At 50.1% G+C, this 18,140-nt stretch overlaps 1 protein-coding gene across 1 annotated transcript; it reads left to right on the top strand.

Moving 5' to 3' along the window:
* Window positions 1–7,329: 7,329 nt before the first annotated feature.
* On the top strand, window positions 7,330–9,223 carry CLPS (colipase). The gene is made up of 3 exons (XM_026482447.4): window positions 7,330–7,415; window positions 8,447–8,569; window positions 9,038–9,223. The coding sequence occupies exons 1-3, from the start codon at window positions 7,332–7,334 to the stop codon at window positions 9,167–9,169; spliced, it is 339 nt and encodes a 112-aa protein (XP_026338232.1). The 5' UTR covers window positions 7,330–7,331; the 3' UTR covers window positions 9,170–9,223.
* The last annotated feature ends 8,917 nt before the right edge of the window (window positions 9,224–18,140 follow it).

Raw genomic sequence — 18,140 nt, 5'->3', positions numbered from 1 at the left:
CTGTATCTTTCCCCACTCAGAGAAGGCCAGAGGCTGGGGCCATGTTTGGCCTGCCCGGCACAACTTCCCCTGCCTCTGAGAACAGCCTCTCCTGCTTCCTGAGGCTCTGGTGAGACAGCCAATCACAGCGCTTGCAGACTCTAGAGACAAGGATGGGTGGGTAACCCCAACAAGGCCATGAGTCTCTCCCTGGAGAATCTGAATTAGTGGTAGACTGACAAAAGGAGAAAAAGCTATTGCTTAGTCAGGTCTTGGCAACATCCTTAAGAAACAATCCATGAGCTCCTATTATGGGAGCTTCAGAGCCACCGCAATTCCCACTCCAAGGCAGGTTACCCTGTTCCTTCTTCAGCTCTGTGACCCACCCAATATCCTTCTATTCCCTTCTCTTTTTGTTTCTTTTTTTTTTTTTAATTTTATTCATTTATTTGAGAGAGATAGAGAGAACATAAGCAGGGGGAGCGGCAGAGGGAGAAGCAGATTCCTCATTGAGCAGGGAGCCCAATGCAGGACTCAACCCCAGAACCCTGGGTTCATGACCTGAGCCGAAGGCAGACACTTAACCAACTGAGCCACCCAGTCGTCCCTCCTTCTCCTTTTATTTCATTAGCCAGAGTAGGTTTTGGCCATTGGCACCAAAGAGCCCTAACTGATCCAAATACTGATACCAGAAAGAGGGCTTCAGGCCTAGGCTTTAGGCAAAAGGTTCTGAGATTCCTGTTTACGGTCAGTATTGAGAAAACAGCATCTCACAGCACACAGAGGAGAAATAGCTAATAAAATTATCAGCTGTGAACACCAGAGATCATGTGTCCTCCGAAAGGTCAAGTTCTGGGAGCTGAGTGGCTTTGGTCTAAACAGACTTAAAGAGAATAAAGAAGGGGCCCCTGGCTGGCTCAGTCCATAGAGCATGTGACTCTTGGTCAAGGGATTGTGAGTTTAAGCCCCATGTTGGGTGTAGAGCCTACTAAAAATAAATAAATAAAATAAGGGGAATGAAGAAATTAGGAACACAGAGTGGGGTGGCTGCTTAAAATGGCATTGAATAATATCAAGCAACACAAGCTCAAATATCTAGATTATTGATTCAAGAAATAAAATAAGGGGTGCCTGGCTGGCTCATTTGGAGGAACCTGCAACTCTTAGTCTCAGGGTTGTGAGTTTGAGCCCCACAATGGGTATAGAGATCACTTAAAAATAAAATCTTTAGGGGCGCCTGGGTGGCATAGCGGTTAAACGTCTGCCTTCGGCTCAGGGCTCGATCCCGGCGTTATGGGATTGAGCCCCACATCAGGCTCCGCTGCTGGGAGCCTGCTTCTTCCTCTCCCACTCCCCCTGCTTGTGTTCCCTCTCTCGCTGGCTGTCTCTCTCTCTGTCGAATAAATAAAATCTTTAAAAAATAAATAAATAAAATAAAATCTTTAGGAGCACCTGGGTGGCTTAGTTCGTTGGGCATCTGCCTTCTGCTCAGGTCATGATCCTGGGGTCCTGGGATTGAGCTCCATATCAGGTTCCCTGTTCAGCAGGGAGTCTGCTTCTCCCTCTGCCCCTCTCCCCGACTTGTGCTCTTCTCTCTCTGTGTCAAATAAATAAATAAATAAATAAATAAATAAATAAAATCTTTTTAAAAAATCATTTTAAAAAATTAAAAAATGAAATCTTAAAGAAAGAAAGTCAAGACCTTTACGTGCTATAGCTCAAAGAATCTTTTAAGGCCTGTTGCTATAAGGCATAGGACCATTAAAACAAGATTCAGGGGGTGTGAGAGTACCGAACTGCAAGGCCTGAAATCCATCCTATATTCCTGAGGAACTGGTCAAATCCTCACCTTGGCCCCCTGACCCTTGAGCTAAAAGTTAATGTACCAGGAAGGGCTAAATGAAAGCCCATGGCTCCCTCTTAGTCTCCAAATAATCAATCAAAAGCAGTTTTATGTCCCAAGAGAGCTGTAGAAATGAGTCACTATCAATGACTTGAAAGATGAAGGCAGGGGTGGGGGGGACTGCAATCTCTAGTGGGCACCTGTCACATTGTTTATTCTTGGTTTTGGCTGACCAGCATCTTAACCTCCTTCCTATGTGGGGGTGATACCCAGCTGTTTGAGTCCTGGTGTACAGTGGGGCCTCTTCTCCCACTCCAGAGAGAGTTCTGATGGCATGCTGGCCAAGGGGGCAGTGGACTGCTGGGGCATGACAGCCTCACTCAGGACAGCCCTGGGGACAGCGAGGAAGGGAAATCTTCCTGGAAGGTAGAACTTCTAGTGCTATAATTATCTACTCCCAATGATCCACATCCTAATGCCCAGAATCTGTGAACATTACCTTATTTAGAAAAAAGTTCTTTGCAGGGGGCGCCTGGGTGGCTCAGTTGTTAAGCATCTGCCTTCGACTCAGGGCGTGATCCCAGCGTTATCCCAGCGTTATGGGATCGAGCCCCACATCAGGCTCCTCTGCTGGGAGCCTGCTTCTTCCTCTCCCACTCCCCCTGCTTTTGTTCCCTCTCTCGCTGGCTGTCTCTCTCTGTCAAATTAATAAATAAAATCTTAAAAAAAAAAAAGAAAAAGAAAAAAGTTCTTTGCAGGTATAATTAAATTAAGGATTTTGAGATAACGAGGTCCTACTAGATTATCTATGTCGGCCCTAAATCCAATGACAAGTGTCCTTCTAAGAGACACACAGAGGTGACATAGCCATAGAGAATGCTGTGGTTTCAGCCAAGGAAGGTGGCAGCCACCAGAAGCTAGAAGAGGCCTGGGACGGATTCTCCCCTAGAACCTCTAAAATGCACAGCCCTGCTGACACCTGGGTTTCAACTTCTGGCCTCCAGAATTGTCAGAAAACACATTTCTGTTGTTTTAAGCCACCAGGTATGTGGTCCTTTGCTATGGCAGTCTCAGCAAGTACACCACCTGTCCTGTAAGGAGAGAGCCTCAGGGGGGAGTCTGCTTGAAGAGTCTCAGCCTCTGCCCCTCCCCCCACGCTCTCTCTTTCTCAAATAAATAAGCAAATCTTTAACACACACACACACACACACACACACACACACACACACACACCAGCAATGCCAGGTGCTGGTGAGGATGAGGAAAACAATTGGAACACTTATATTTTGCTGGTGGAATGCATATTGGTTCAGCCCCTTTGGAAAGCAGTCTGACATATTTTAGAAATTGAAACAGACATTTGCCATGAGACTCAGCCATCTCACTCCTGAGTATTTGTCCCAGAGAAATGAAAACGTGCACACACAGAGAAACCTATGCATGAGTATGTATAACAGCTTTATTTTCTCTCTCTTTGTAAAGATTTATTTTATTTATTTGAGAGAGGGAGAGTGCATGCCCATGGATGGGGGAGGGGAAGAGAGAGACAGAGAGAGAGAGAGAGAGAATTGAAAGCAGATTCCTTGCTGAGCTGGAAACCTACTTGAGACTTGATCCCACGACCCTGAGATCATGACGTGAGCCAAAATCAAGAGCCCAGTGCTCAACTGGCTGAGCCACCCAGGCGCCCCCCCCTTTTTTTTAAGTAGTCTCCACACCCAGTGTGAAGCCCAAACACAGAGCTTGAACCCAAAACCCTGAGATCAAGACCTGAGCTGAGATCAAGAGTCAGACACCTAACTGACTGAGCCACCCAGGGACCCCTATGTCTAACAGCTTTATTAATAACTCTCCAAAACTTTTCAGAAATAACCCAGCTGCCCTTCAGCTGGGGAATGGATAAACACACTGTGGTTCCATCCACACAACAGACTACTAGTCAGCGATGTCAACAAACTCCTTAAACCTGCCACAGCATGCACGAATCTCAAATGTGTTATGCTAAGAAGCCATACCAAAAATAGAAAAAAAGCTTTTAAGTATATACTGTGTGATTTCATCTCTATTACATTGTGGAAAAGGCAAAACTATAGAAAATAAAACCTATTTGCAGTTGCCAGCTCGGCTCTGCTGCTGTGGTTGATTACCAAGGGGCAGTCCAAGGAAAATTTTTAGGATGATGGAAGCATTCTGTATCTTGGTTGTGGTGGTGGTGACATGATGTATGCATTTGTCAAAACTCACAGAACTGTACACTATAAAGGGTGAATGAATTTTTCTGTGTCAATTATGCTGTAATATTTTAAAAGAGGTTACTAATGTTGGTAGGGTGCCGAATCCTGAGGATCCAGGGGAGAGAGGGTGCTAATACACAAGGGGGAGCAGAAGGCATGCGTGTAGAGCTCGGGGGAGTCCTGGACTGCCTCCCGTTGCTGTCAGGTGTAGTTGTGAAATTAATGGAAGTAAGGAATAAATTAATAAAGACTTTAGTAACCCAACACAGGGGCAGGCCCATCAAGGCCCAGACATCTCAAGAATAGAAGGTCTGGGCCCCCATACGGCCCAAAGAACTCTGATCAGCAGAGATCCTGACCGAGAGCAAAAGGAACATGGGATCAGGGGCTCCTGACTGGCTCAGTAAGTTCGAGCCCCACCTTGGGTGTAGAGATTACTTAAAAATAAAATCTTAATACAAAAATACAGATTTGGAGGGGTACATGCACCCCGATGTTTATAGCAGCATTATCAACCAAACTATGGAGAGAGCCCAAATGTCCACCGACTGATGACTGGATAAAGAAGATATATATATATATATAGGAATGTTATTCAGCCATCAAAAAGAATGAAATCTTGCCATTTGCAATAACGTGGATGGAGCTAGAGTATATTATGTTATGCGAAATAAGTCAGAGAAAGACAAATATCATATGATCTCATTCATGTGGAATTTAAGAAAGAAGACAGATGAACATATGGGAAGGGGTGGGGGGAAAGAGAGATAGGGAAATAAACCATAAGAGACTTTTTTAAAAAAGATTTTATTTATTTATTTATTTATTTATTTATTTATTTATTTGAGAAGGTGGGGGGAGAAACAGACTCCCTGCTGAACAGAGGGCCCAATGGGCAACTTGATCCCAGGATCCTGAGATCATGACCTGAGTGGAAGGCAGACACTTAACCAACTGAGCCACCCAGGTACCCCCATAAGAGACTTAAAAAAAAAGAAAGATCGTATTTATTTATTTGAGAGAAAGAGCAAGAGAACAGAAGCAGGGGGAGCAGCAGAGGGAAAGGGAGAAACAGGCTCCCTATTCAGCAGGGAGCCCGATGTGGGGCTCCATTCCAGGACCCTGAGATCATGACCTGAGGTAAAGGCAGACGCTTAACCGGCTGAGCCGTGCAGGCGCCCCTCAGTTTTGCCTTTTCTTTTTTTTTTTTTTTTTAAGATTTTATTTATTTATTTGACAGAGATAGAGACAGCCAGCGAGAGAGGGAACACAAGCAGGGGGAGTGGGAGAGGAAGACGCAGGCTCCCAGCGGAGGAGCCTGATGTGGGGCTCGATCCCATAACGCTGGGATCACGCCCTGAGCCGAAGGCAGAGGCCCAACCGCTGTGCCACCCAGGCGCCCCCAGTTTTGCCTTTTCTTGAACCCCACGTAGATGTAATACACCATCTATGTTTTTGTGTCTGGCTTCTTCACTCAACTTTGTGTCTCTGAGGTTAATCCCTGTGATTGCATGTGGGGTTCCTTTTTGAAGAGGACAAACTCAAAGCACAACACTCTTTAGATGGGGGAAGGGGTGGTTAAACCTTACGAGGTTTTGGTAAAAAAAATAAATAAAAGAGCATCTAATTGGGGCACCTGGGTGGCTTAGTCGGTTAAATGTCTGACTCTTGATCTCAGCTCAGGTCTCCATCTCAGGGTTATGAGTTTGGGTCCTGCGTGGGGCCCACTTAAAAAAATCTAATTTTTGCTTACATTTTGGAAGCACAAACATTTGTCAAAGTTCTCTTTGCTATACTCTTCATTTATAAAGGAAAAGCCCATTCTTTCTCCCGTGGGAAGCTGGCTGTGACCAGCTGGAGAGAAGACTGATGCATTTTTCGCAGCTCCCTTCACAGATGGAAATTGCTCCTCCAGTTCCTTCCCAGGCCTCCTGGCCTTGACTTGTGAGAAAGAAAGCATAATTACCCTCCCTGTGGCTCAGCTCACAGGGGTATTGGGGGGGGGAGCGAAGGAGGGGCCAGAATGAGCTCAAGGGGGAGAAGCGGTTTTTAGACACTGAGATCCATAAATATGAGAGCAGTGTTTCTTTACCTGTGGTATTTCTGTGTCTGGAATTGATGGGTTTCTCCCAGTTTGAGGGTCTCCTGGGTGGTTCCTCCAGGTGCTCCCCTGTATTCCACCCTCTAGTGGTGTAAGGGGGATGGGAGGGGGCTGGTGTTCTATGGGCCAGGCACTCCCACATTCATTGTCTCACTCAATCCCGACCTTACAAAGGAGGAGCCATCATCCTCCTTGCTTCGATGAGGAAACGGAGGCTCAGACTGCTTACAAATCGAAATGACTTGCCCAGGGCCACGTAGCTTGTGAGCGCTGAGTTTGGGAGCCAGGTCTGTCTGGATCAAAGCCTTGCTCTCAGCAACCCCATCTGGGGCCTCCGCCGTGGAGCACTCTTCCACGCCCCGGGATGCGGAGGGGGCCTTGGCCGCAATGACCGCTCCTCCAGGGAAAGCCGCCCTGGTCCCGCAGCTGAGCACACTCGGGCAGCTGCGCCCTTCCCAGCCTCCAGCCCCGGGGCCACCGAACCTCACGAGACCGCCTCGCTCTCAGCCAGAACCGACTACAGTACATGCTCACATGTGGCCTTGGGTGGGCGGGGGGAGTGGAAGTCTTCACTGCAGGGCTGAGCCTTTAAGTCTGGGATTGCAGATATTAAGTGAAGTGGAAAGGAAACAGGAAAGGATCGTTTGAGGAGCACCGTCCTAGGGCCCCTGAGATGACTCATGGAGGCAGCCCGCTGATTGAGGGCAGGAAGGAAGTACACCCAGAGTGAGATCTATGTGTGTCAAGATATATCTAACACATTCATTCCCTCAGCCCCCCGACCCTTGAAATGATCCCCCGTTGACAGATAAGGAGATTGAGACTCAGAACAGATAACTTGCCCAGTTTATAACTTGTACAAGTCCAAGTGTCCAGAGTCCACAATGAACCATGACACAGTATCTCTCTCTCTCTCTCTCTCTCTCTCACACACACACACACACACACACACACACACACACACACGGTGCCAGGTGCCGCCCAGCTGCTTTATCACGGACACGCCCCCCAGCAGATTGGCCACAGCTGGGCCGCTGTTCAGGTCCAGCCCTGTGGGACCGGGAAGGTGGGTCACACGTGGGCAGAACCCCTTTTATAGCTCCACTGCCCTGGCTGGCTGTCTTCTGCCACCTGACCTGCCAGCTGCTACCTAACCCAGCTGTCCCCGTTCATCATGGAGAAGGTCCTTGTCCTTCTGCTTGTAGCCCTTGCAGTGGTCTATGCAGTTCCTGACCCTCGGGGGATAATTATCAACCTGGTAAGAGGGACGGATGTCAGGGGAGGAGTCATCTGAAGATCCAGGTGGGGATTTTTTAAAACTTAGGTCTTTACCTCTAATGTCTCCACCTGGAGCTGCCCAGAGGCAGAGAGGCGAGGCATCTCTCCCTTTCCTGCCCATGTCTGCCCTGTGCCTCTTCCCCTGGGGGCCTCCGACAAGGCTGATCAGCAGGGAGCATGCTCAGAGCCGTAGTTTGGCCTGGCTGAGGGAGCTTTATCAAAGTTCAGAGCCCGAGGCCCCCGCCCTGGAAACCCTGGCTCAGAAGGTCCAGCAGTTTAAAAAGCTCCCCCAGTGATTCTGGTTCTGACCTCAAGGGACACACAGACACAGTTCAAAGTGTCTCGGGAACGTTTACTCCTTGGGTTCTCCTACCAACCACGCGAGGCAGGTACTGTCAACATCCAGCCCGTTTTCAGACGGAAAGCAGTTGCAGAGAAAGGTGAAGCCACCTGCCCGAGGGCACGTGGCTGGAACGCACGGAGCAGCGCTGGGAAACCGGCTGGTGGCTTCAGAGCCGCGCTCTCCCACTGCCCCACGTCGCCCCTCTACCCAAAGGCTCTTCACTCAGAGCCTTGCCTGGCTCAGAGGGGCCAGGATCCCCCTGAGGTTATAGGTAAAAGTCTGTCCAGGGAGGGAAGCGTTTTCCAGGGAGACGGTCCTCCACCTCCCTAGACTCCTCAGTGGACCGGGGGAGCCAGAGACGTCTGGAAACCCTGTTCTGAGTCACCTGTGCACATTCCAAGGGAACACTGAGGCAGAGGGTGGGGCAGTGACTTGCCCGCGGCCCCGCAGGTCCTAGAACCCGTGTCCCGTCTCGCAGCCACGGCCCCGCGCGTTTCTCCCACGAGCGGGGTGGGGGTGCAGACCGGCCGTCAGCCGCCCGGCCGGGTTCCTCCACATACGCCCGCTCCGGGAGGCCCTGTCAGCGGTAGAGGGGGCCGGGGCGGGGGTGGGTGGGGGTAGAGAAGGGACAGAGGGGAGGGGTCGCGGCTAACCGGCTGTCCCGGCAGGAAGACGGCGAGCTCTGCCTGAACAGCGCCCAGTGCAAGAGCAGCTGCTGCCACCGGGACACCGGGCTGAGCCTGGCCCGCTGCGCGCCCAAGGCCAGCGAGAACAGCGAGTGCTCTGCCAAGGTGGGTGCCGGCGAGCGCGGTATGCTGCTGGTGGGAAGGGGGACACCCCAGAGGAGGAGGGCCCTCCGGCTTGGGGGTACGAGCAGGGGGGAGGGGCAGCCTGGACGTCGAACGCTGGCGTCAGGAGAGGGAGATCAACAGGCTTGACCATCCGCTCATCTCTTTTGATCCTCACAACTAACCAGTGAGGTGGGTGGGGCCGGGGATTCGTCATCCCCACTTCGCGGATGGGTAAATAGAGGCTCCCCAGAGAGATCTAGTTCGGAAGCGCGAAAGCAGCACAGAGTGGGAACCAGAACCTGGGTCCTCCAGGCCCACAGCGCCCCCTGGCGTGGCAGTCGGGAGGGGACAGACTGAAAAGAGCCGGGCCTCGGGTTCTCTGGGTCAGGCTGGGGGGCGGGGGGGAGATATGCCCGAAGTAGACCCCCGCCCCCAGCCTGTGACTCCACTGGCTCTGTGTCTTTGCAGACGCTCTATGGGGTTTACTACAAGTGTCCCTGTGAGCGGGGCCTGAGCTGTGAGGGTGACAAGAGCATCGTGGGCTCCATCACCAATACCAACTTCGGCATCTGCCACGATGCTGGACGCTCCAGGGAGTAAAACCCCCCGAAAGGATGCTCCTCCTCCACCACCCCTCCCTGCCCCGCCCCCCACCAGCACCTCCCTTTTCTGATTGGATTCCCAGCAATTAAAGCTCTTCCTGCAACCTTCCCCGGGCTCCTGAATGTTCTTGCTGAGTCAGTACCTTCCTTGATGTCACATCAAGCCTTTGGCTCATCAAGGCAGGTGTCAAACAGGTGAGGAAGGATGGCTGGGTCTGGAACCAGGTGGATGAGTCTGGGCAGCCTGGAGACAAGTTTGTGAAGCAGCCATTCCGGGAACCTCTCCATCTGGGGACCAATCACACCTCCCTGGGATGCCCTTCTTGGCCCTCAAATTCTCAGACAGGTGCACGTGCGTACACACATATTCACACACTTATAGTGGGGCGTTAGAATGGCCCATACTCCTGCCCTGCATCAAAACTTCCTGGTCCCTGTCCTGGGTTCATACCTTCTTTCTGGGCCCAGCTCCCAGATGTGCCCCCTAGCTGACACAGCCCGTGTGTAAGGGCTCAGACCACGAACAATTGCCGTGAGCTGACTCTGTGCTAGCAAGTCCTCACGATGATCCAGGAGGGAGAATTTATTGTCTCTGTAGATGAACTAATGTTCAGAGAGGTTCAGTAACTAGCTCAATGTCACATAGTTAGAAAAAGTTGGCACTACCCCCATCCAACTCCACCCCCCTACCCTTTCTGCAATTCCCAGTGCTTTCCCAATTACTCATACTAAGGCAAATGAGTGGAATTGTAGGGAATTTGGTTTTGGTTTAATACAAAAAAATGTTATACTCCCTGGAGCCGAAAAGCCTGGGTTGCCTTAGGCAGTACTGAGGTCCCCGTCACTGACATGTGCAAGTGGAGGTTCACTGAGCCTCAGTGGGGGTGCACGAGAGAAGATGCACTCAAAGAAGGAAGAGAGTGAGCTAATTAAAATTGAGATGCTCTCCCAGCCCCAGGATTCTGTAGTTCGTGATCAATGAATCCTGAGAGTAACCATTAGGTTTCTGAGTTAGGATAGAGTTACCTGAAAGGAACAAAAAATCCATGCCATTATGGTTTAAACGACTAGGGACACACATTTCTCAAGACTCCAGAAGTCTGGAGATAAGAAGTGCTGGCATCTGTTTGGATGCTGGCCGCCCTGCCGTTCTCGAACCTCCTCTCGACTGGCATTTGCCTTCACAGCCGCTCCTAACATCATGTTCTCTCACCATATTCTCCATTAGGAAGCATGGCATAGAGGGTGGGTGCACTGGGGGGTGAGGGCAGAGCGTTTCTCCCAGCATGCCTTCTCATCTCGCCCGAAAGCCTCCCTGCTGACTTCTTATCACAATGGCTCCAAACTGGGTGATATGACCACCTCTGGCCACAGGGAGGCTGGGAAAGCAGGTGCAGGGCAGAGGAACGGGATCCCCATGACTGGCCTGGACTAACTATGATCCCTCTCCTAGGGCTGGGCACAGAACTGCCCCAACAGTACTGGGGTTCAGTTAGTAAGCAAGGTGGGCAATGGCTGTTGGGGAGTCAAGTAGTGCCGTACCTAAGTTAGTGCTCAACCAGAGTAGCTTGCTTGCTTGCTTGCTTGCTTGCTTTTTTTAAAGATTTTATTTATTTTTGCGAGGGGGGAGGGGCAGAGGGAGAAAAATGACTCCCCACTGAGCAGGGAGCCCGATGCAGGACTCGATCCCAACCTGAGCCAAAGGCAGACAATTCACCGGCTGAGCCACCCAGGCATCCCAGAGTAGCTTCCAAGACCTTAACCCAGTAGGGGTCTCAGGCCCTGAGGCAGGGTTGGGTCATACTCCTTGGCACCCAGATTCAGCCCTGGGTGCGGATCCACATTCATGCATTTCTTCACACATCTGAATGACCGTAGTGCCCAGCACTGTGTTACGGACGGTAAAGGACGCAAGGGAAACGTCCCTCATTTCCAGGGGTGGGTTGGAAGCTGGGCTCTGTGGAAGCAAGCGGCAAAGACCCCAAGCCCCTGTTCCCTGTATTACATCCTTTCTACTTGAACCCTCTGGAGTGGTTCTTGTTTTTCTGCACTCATACAAGACTGCTGGGAGCAGGGGAGCATTTGTTGTTACGTTGCTATTGTTCGAAAGCACCTGCGTCTCACCAAGCCTGGAGCCCAGAGGAGGCATCATTTTCTAATTCCCATAAAGATGTCCTGGGGGGAGTGCTGGGTAGCTCCGTCAGTTAAGTGTCTGACTCTTGATTTTGGCTCAGGCTGTGATCTCAGGATCATGAGACTGAGCCCTGTGTCAGCCTCCGAGCTGAGCATGGAGCCTGCTTAAGATTCTCTCTCCTCTCCCTCTGCTCCTCCCCACCCACCCTAACCCTCACGCCCACTCCCGCATGCGCACTCTCTCTATTAAAAAAAAAAAAAAAGGATGTCCTATAGGTTGTAGCCTTGCCATTGACATGTCCTACCTTAATATTCTAATCCCAGGAGCTCCCTGTCTTGCTGTACCTTTTTTTTCTAGATCTGCTAGAAATTCAGCTATAGAAGGAGGCAAGGGTATTTGCAGGCTTGAATCCAAAAAGATTCCTCATGCCGGACCCTGTAGACATATGCTGTCTAGTAGAGTACCGATTAGCCACATGTTGAGCCCTTGACGTATGGCTCACTTGAACTGGGGTACGTGTAAAATCCAAGTTTGGAAGGTTTGGAAGACCTATTACCAAAAAAAGGATGTAAACTATCTCAAATATTTTACAGGTTGAAATAACATTTTTGATTGGGTTATAAATAAAATATATTATCCTGTAACCCAGCAATTGCACTACTAGGTTACAAACATAGTGATCCGAAGGGGCACCTGCACCCCAATGTTTATAGCAGCAATGTCCACAACAGCCAGAACAGGGAAAGAGCCCAGATGTCCATCGACAGATGAATGGATAAAGAAGATGTGGTATATTTGTATGATGAAATATTATTCAGCCATCAAAAAGAATGAAATCTTGCCATTTGCAATGACATGGATGGAACTAGAGGGTATTATGCTGAGTGAAATAAGTCAGTCAGAGAAAGACAAATACCATACGATTTTACTCACATGTGGAATTTAAGAAATAAACAGATGAACATAGGGGAAGGGAAGGAAAAATAAAATAAGATGAAAACAGAGAGTAGAACAAGCCATATGAGACTCTTAACTACAGGAAACAAACGGAGGGTTGCTGGAGGGGAGATGGGTGGGGGGATGGGGTAACTGGGTGATGGGCATTAAGGAGGGCACGTGATGTAACGAGCACTGGGTGTTACATGCAACTGATGAATCACTAAATTCTACCCCTGAAACTAATAATACAGTATATGTTAACTAAATTGAACTTAAATAAAGAATTTTTAAAAAATAAATAAATAATAAAATGAAATAAAATATGTTACCAAAATTGGTTCCACTTTTGAAATATGGCCATTAGAAAATTTAAAATTACATATAGGCTCACATTTCACTTCCACTGAATAGTGCTGCTATTTTAAGCTGGAGGCATTTGAGAATAGGCTTTTTTTCTGAAGCCTCTTATCTGCCTAAAAGCAGAGCCTCGCAAAAGAACTCAACTCATAAATTCCCTCCTGGGGAGGTTTCTTGCAACCAGGAAAGATTGACTCTTATCACTGGAGTCTTACCACTGGAGAAGTCAGCACCGCACCTAAGTAGACTTTGTCACAAAACTATCATTATCTGTCATCTACTCTCCTAAGGGCCCATTTATCTTTCTTAAAAGTAATTCACTTTCCCCTAAGTGCCCTTTCTTCCCATTCCTTCTCCTATTAAGAAGCCATTTTCCAAAGTGTCCCTCCCCCACCCCCCTTCTCCAATTAAGATGGTTTATATGCCCCAAATTCCAACTGTCTCACTGAGTCACCTTTTTCTGTAAATTCTATCCATATATCATGTGAATAAAAATCTGTCTTGGGGTGCCTGGGTGGCTCAGTCAGTTAAGCATCCGACTTTTGATTTCAGCTCAGGTCATAAACTCAGGGTCTTGGCATCAAGCCCCACACTGGGCTTCCCGCTTGTCAGGGAGTCTTCTTGTCTCCCTCTCCCTCTACCCATCCCCCTCCCCCTGCTCTCTCTCTCTCTCACAAATAAATAAATCTAAACAAAAACAAAAACTGAAAACCGAAAACCTGTCTTTTCTCTTGCCAATCTGTTTTTTGTCAATTTGCAGACCCCAAAAACTGAACCTAAGGGGGTAGAGGGAACGTTTTCCTCCCATTGCATGAAACCAGTTGAATCATATCAGCAGCGTATCTTTTCCCTCCCCTTCTAAATTTGAAGACATTGGCATCCTTGGAGGCTGGGTTTCCAGCCTGCAATCTCTTCTTCCAAGGGTGTTTCCTAGACTTTCTCCAAATAAGAGGAGCTCGTGTACCACCATGGACAGTAACCCTGTGTCTTTCTGATGTCCGTGTAACCCCAGGTATCTGACACATTGAGTACAGGAGCAATTTCTACCAAGACATGGGTTATAGTGTCTCTAGGACTTAAGGGGGTGCTCTAAGTAAACCTCAGAGTCTGTCTCAACTCCTGAGCTCTTGCGCCACGAGCCTGGCATCCTGGAGGGCACACCTGACTCAGGTCTGGGGCTCGCTGAATCAGAAGTGTAGCCGAGTATAGAACTTTGGGTCCAAAACCTGAGTTATCTCCAAAATATCACCCGCATATAGCAAGGGCTGCGTCGACGCCTGCTTCTGCTGGGAATTCACGACACACACAGCCAGAGAGCTAGCATCCGGCTCCAAGAGCCTCACAACTTCCTGAAACTCCTCTTGATTCATTCTCTCCCCAGAAATCCCCACAGCACAGCAGGTGCTCCGATCTTTCTTTTCCTCAAGCTCTTTCCTTGGCTCTCCTTTCTTTTTTGTCCCTGCTCTCTCTTCTCTCCCGGAAGAGTCCGCGTCATCACTTTCAAGCCATGTGACTGGGAGCAAGGTGCTCATCCATCTCGGGCTCCCCCCTGTAAAATAGGGGTGATAACAGTTTTGATCCCTCATAAGGTTTTTTGTAGGATTAATTGAAATCATGTTTGTAAAGCATCTAGCACTGCCCCTGGCATATAGTAAATGCTCCATAAACACTGGCAAATCTTTTCATTTTTTTAAGTAATCTCTACACCCGATGTGGGGCTCATACTCATGACCCTGAGATCAAGTGTTGCCTGCTGTACCAACTGAGACTGCAACTCTTTATACACGTTTGTCTTGTATATTTTATTTCACATTTCTGATATTTAAGGTCAGGGGAACCAAGAGTTCAGGTGTAAACTAAATTTTTGGAAGGTGGATTGTGGAATGGGCTGAAGCCCATTGGGGTGGGGAGGGGAGCTCAAGTCTCCTCTGGGGGATTTTTATTCATGCCCCAATAGAGGAAAGGCCCAAGCCTAAGCTTCCTGCCTCTCTGACCCTTCAGCCCCAGCAACCTGTGCCATGCGCCTTCCAGCTCGGCCTCCCCAGCCCCCAGCACCAGGGGGCAGCAACCACTGAAAGCTCTTTTTTTCAATGATGATGCGTCCTCCCGTCCTCCCACCCTTTCCTGCTGGTGGAGGCTGAGGACCAGGGGCAAGAACATTGTTTTGGGTAGGCATGGGCGTGGATGGAGGAGGAGGGGGAGGCAGCAAAGAAGAGGGAGCATTAGAAGAAAATCTCTTAGCGGACTTTTTTTTTTTTTTTTTCCAATTTTCTTACAATGGCCACAGGTGGTTTTAAATGATTTCTCATTCTTCAGAAATACACAAGTCAGGTCCAGCCGACAGGGACATCTCATTATACAGGTCCAGGAATGTCTGGGAAAGGCAGGACTTTGACCTTGACCTTGGGGGTTGCTTAGCCCTCAGCCCTAAGGGGCAGCCCCACTCCACCCCCGTCTAGCTCTGGGGCCCATCTGCTTGCACACAGCAGAGGAGCCTGGGCTTAAGGGACCCCCTTCAGACACTGTTCAGTCTGTGCCTCTGGTTGCCTCCTCCAGGCTGACCCCTGGGATTGTTCAATCTCTGGCATCACCTTTCCTGTCATTAACCCATGTGCCTATCCTGAGTGAATGAACCCCTACCCATAGGGGGCCTCCATCTTTTCTCCTTAAGTCCTTTCACCGGCAAACCAACTCCCCTCTCCTGCACACCCAGCTCAGAGGCTACCTCTGCCCACCACCTCCCGCCAGGAACACCTGGAGCCACAGCACAACCCCTGGGGCTGTTGAGAAGGATGGGCCGAGAACCATGATTAGGACCACACCTTCTAGCTGTGCCCATTTACAATGCTGCTTTCAAAGTTTGCTGAGCTTACCCCTCGAGAGCCGGAACTCATATTAGAAAAAGAGGCCTCGCCACGCCCCACACCTCCCACCCGGGATTCCAAGCCCTTGGGTTGGGGGTCCCACCTTGGGTCTGTCCACGGGCTCCCCCAGGCGGCTGGGAGGTGCAGTAGCAGCAGACAATTCCCGGCTCCCGGTCGTTGCCGCCCACCTCCCCGCCCCTCCTCCCCCTGGGCGCCGGGTCGGCCGCGGCCCCTCCTTTCCCGGGGCCCACCCCGCTCGTCCCCACCCCGGGCGCCGACGCACCTGCGTGTGACACTCCCTGCTCTTCCACGCCGTGGCGGCGCAGTGCGACTCGCAGCCCTCGGAAAGCCCGGCGGCCGGACCTGCTCTTGCACATCTGGCTCGGGATGCAGAGCGCCCCGGTGTGCTGCGGGGAGTCGGCGCCCCGGGTCTTCCTACATGCAGGCTCCCCCGCACTCCCCGCGCTGCGCCCTCACCAGCGCCCCCACTCCCGCCAGGCCCGGCGGTCTGGAGCTGGTGATCGCGGATGTCTGTGCGCAGGGGCGCCCGCGGGACCTCACTTGTGCCCGGAGGGGCTAAAGAGATTTTACAGGTTTGCCTTTGGTGTACCCCAAATAGGTTACTTCTCTCGCACACACCTGGTGATCCAGGCCTTCCTGTCTTTGCTCCGGCGGTTCCTTCCGCTGCACAGCCTTCTCTCCACCAACTCCTACTTATTCTTAAAGTGGGGCTTGCCTGCCTCCTACAGGCTCCGCATAGCGATCCCTAGTGCTGGGGCGCAGGCCATGACACCGTCTATCACGGCCACCTCATCTCTCTGCCAGGCAAGTGCAGTAGTCATTCAACAAGCATTCAATCCTGAGCACCCACCGTGTCCAGGCAGCGTGTCGGGCAATGGGAATGCAGCTGGGAACAAAAACAGAAACGCCCAGAAATGCCGTCTGCTGCCCTCCTCGAGCTGACATTCCAGGGCAGCTGTCCCATAGAACTTTCGGCAACGACAAGCATGTGCTTTTTCTGCATGTTCCAATTTGGTAATCACTGGCCACATATAGCTAATGAGCGCTTGAAATGTGGTGAGGGGGACTGAGGAGCTGAATTTTAAATTTTCCTGAAATTTTAATTAATTGTAACTTAAGTAACTCGTGGGATTCGTGACTGTGCTATTGGACAAGGGCACGCAGCTCTAGGGGAGAAGACAGATAATAAAGAAGTGAAATAGGGTGTCACAGACAAAACATTGAGCAAAGGAAGCCGTAAACAAAAAATACTGTGTGGTTCCATTATACGAATTTCAAAAACAAGCAAAACTAATCTACAACAAAAGAGGTCTGGAGAGTGTTACCTTTGGGACCTACAGACTGGCAGAGAATGTAGGGGAGCCTCGTGGGGTGCGGGGAAGTGCTCTGTGACTTGAGCTGGGGGGCGGTTATGAGGGTGTTTGCATGGGTTTTAAATTCACTAATTTTAATGTAAAATCAAGGTTTGGACATTTCACTGTACATAATTTTTACCTAACGTATATGTGTTAGTATTAATAATTACTACTTACATATGTAAAATCATATCTATTATGTTTGACAAGTACTATAAAGGAAATAAAGCAGGAGAGGACTGGATTGGCAATAGCCTCCCCCATTCCACTCTTCCCAGTAACGCAGCCCAGGACTCTGACCTCCACCTCACAAGGCTCTCTCCACCCCCACAGCCCCACCTTCCCCAATTCTTCCCAGAACAGGAGGGATCTTTTTTAAAAGGTAAATCCCATCATGTCATTCCCTTGCTTCAAAGCCTCCAAGGAGTTCCCAAGGCATTTAGATACCAAAACGCTTGATGGGACCTGCCAGGCTTCCTCATCCCAGGGCTGCCAGCCCATCACTAGATCTCTTGGCTGCCTCACCCCAACACACACACACCTGGCAGCCACCACTGGGTCTCTGAATGCACCAGATTCACGCCGCCCCCCGGCCCCATCAGCTGCCCTCACTGTGTTCACAACGCTAGGATTCTCTGAAATTATCTTCATCTCTCTCTCTCTCTCTCTCTTCTTTTAACTTTCTGTCTCCCGCCTGCTAGACCCTAAGTTCCAGGGGGCCAAGTCTCTCTCCCTATTTTGCTCCCTGCCGTAGTCCTTAGCCCCAAGGACTAAAGTCCTCACGCACAGTAGGTGCTGAACGCGTAAGTGCTGAACAAGGGAGAATATTGTAATACTCTATACCTTTAGGTCTTTGTTGAAATTTCGCTTGGTCCATGATGTCTTCCCTAAGCCCCCTGTTTCAAACTGCACCCTCTCCTTATACCCCCACACCTGAAGCCCCTTCCTTGTTTTCTTTGTCCCTAGGGGTTTATCGCCTGGGCTATGGAAATATTTTACCTAGTTGCCTCCTCCAGCAGAATGTCAGGTCTACAAGGGCAAGGGTTTTTATGTCTTGCTCACAGCCCTATCCCTAGCACCTAGAAGGATAATTTCCATATAGTAGTAAAATTTGTCGAATGAATGCCTGTCTCTCTTATCAGATGTGAGCCCAAGGCGGGGAGTCCTGTGTCACATTCACCTGTGCGGTCGGTGGCAGCACCTCGCACAGTCCTGGCATAGCTCCCATGACGAGGATGGGTTTTCTTTTTCCTCCCCGACACCCTCCACCCAACCGTCCCCGCTGTCCCCGACTTCCGG

This window comes from Ursus arctos, unplaced genomic scaffold (genome assembly GCF_023065955.2).
Source record: "Ursus arctos isolate Adak ecotype North America unplaced genomic scaffold, UrsArc2.0 scaffold_31, whole genome shotgun sequence".
Classification (NCBI taxonomy): Eukaryota; Metazoa; Chordata; class Mammalia; order Carnivora; family Ursidae; genus Ursus; species Ursus arctos.
The sequence above is the reverse complement of the archived record's forward strand: the minus strand, read 5'-3'. Positions and strand labels throughout refer to the sequence as shown.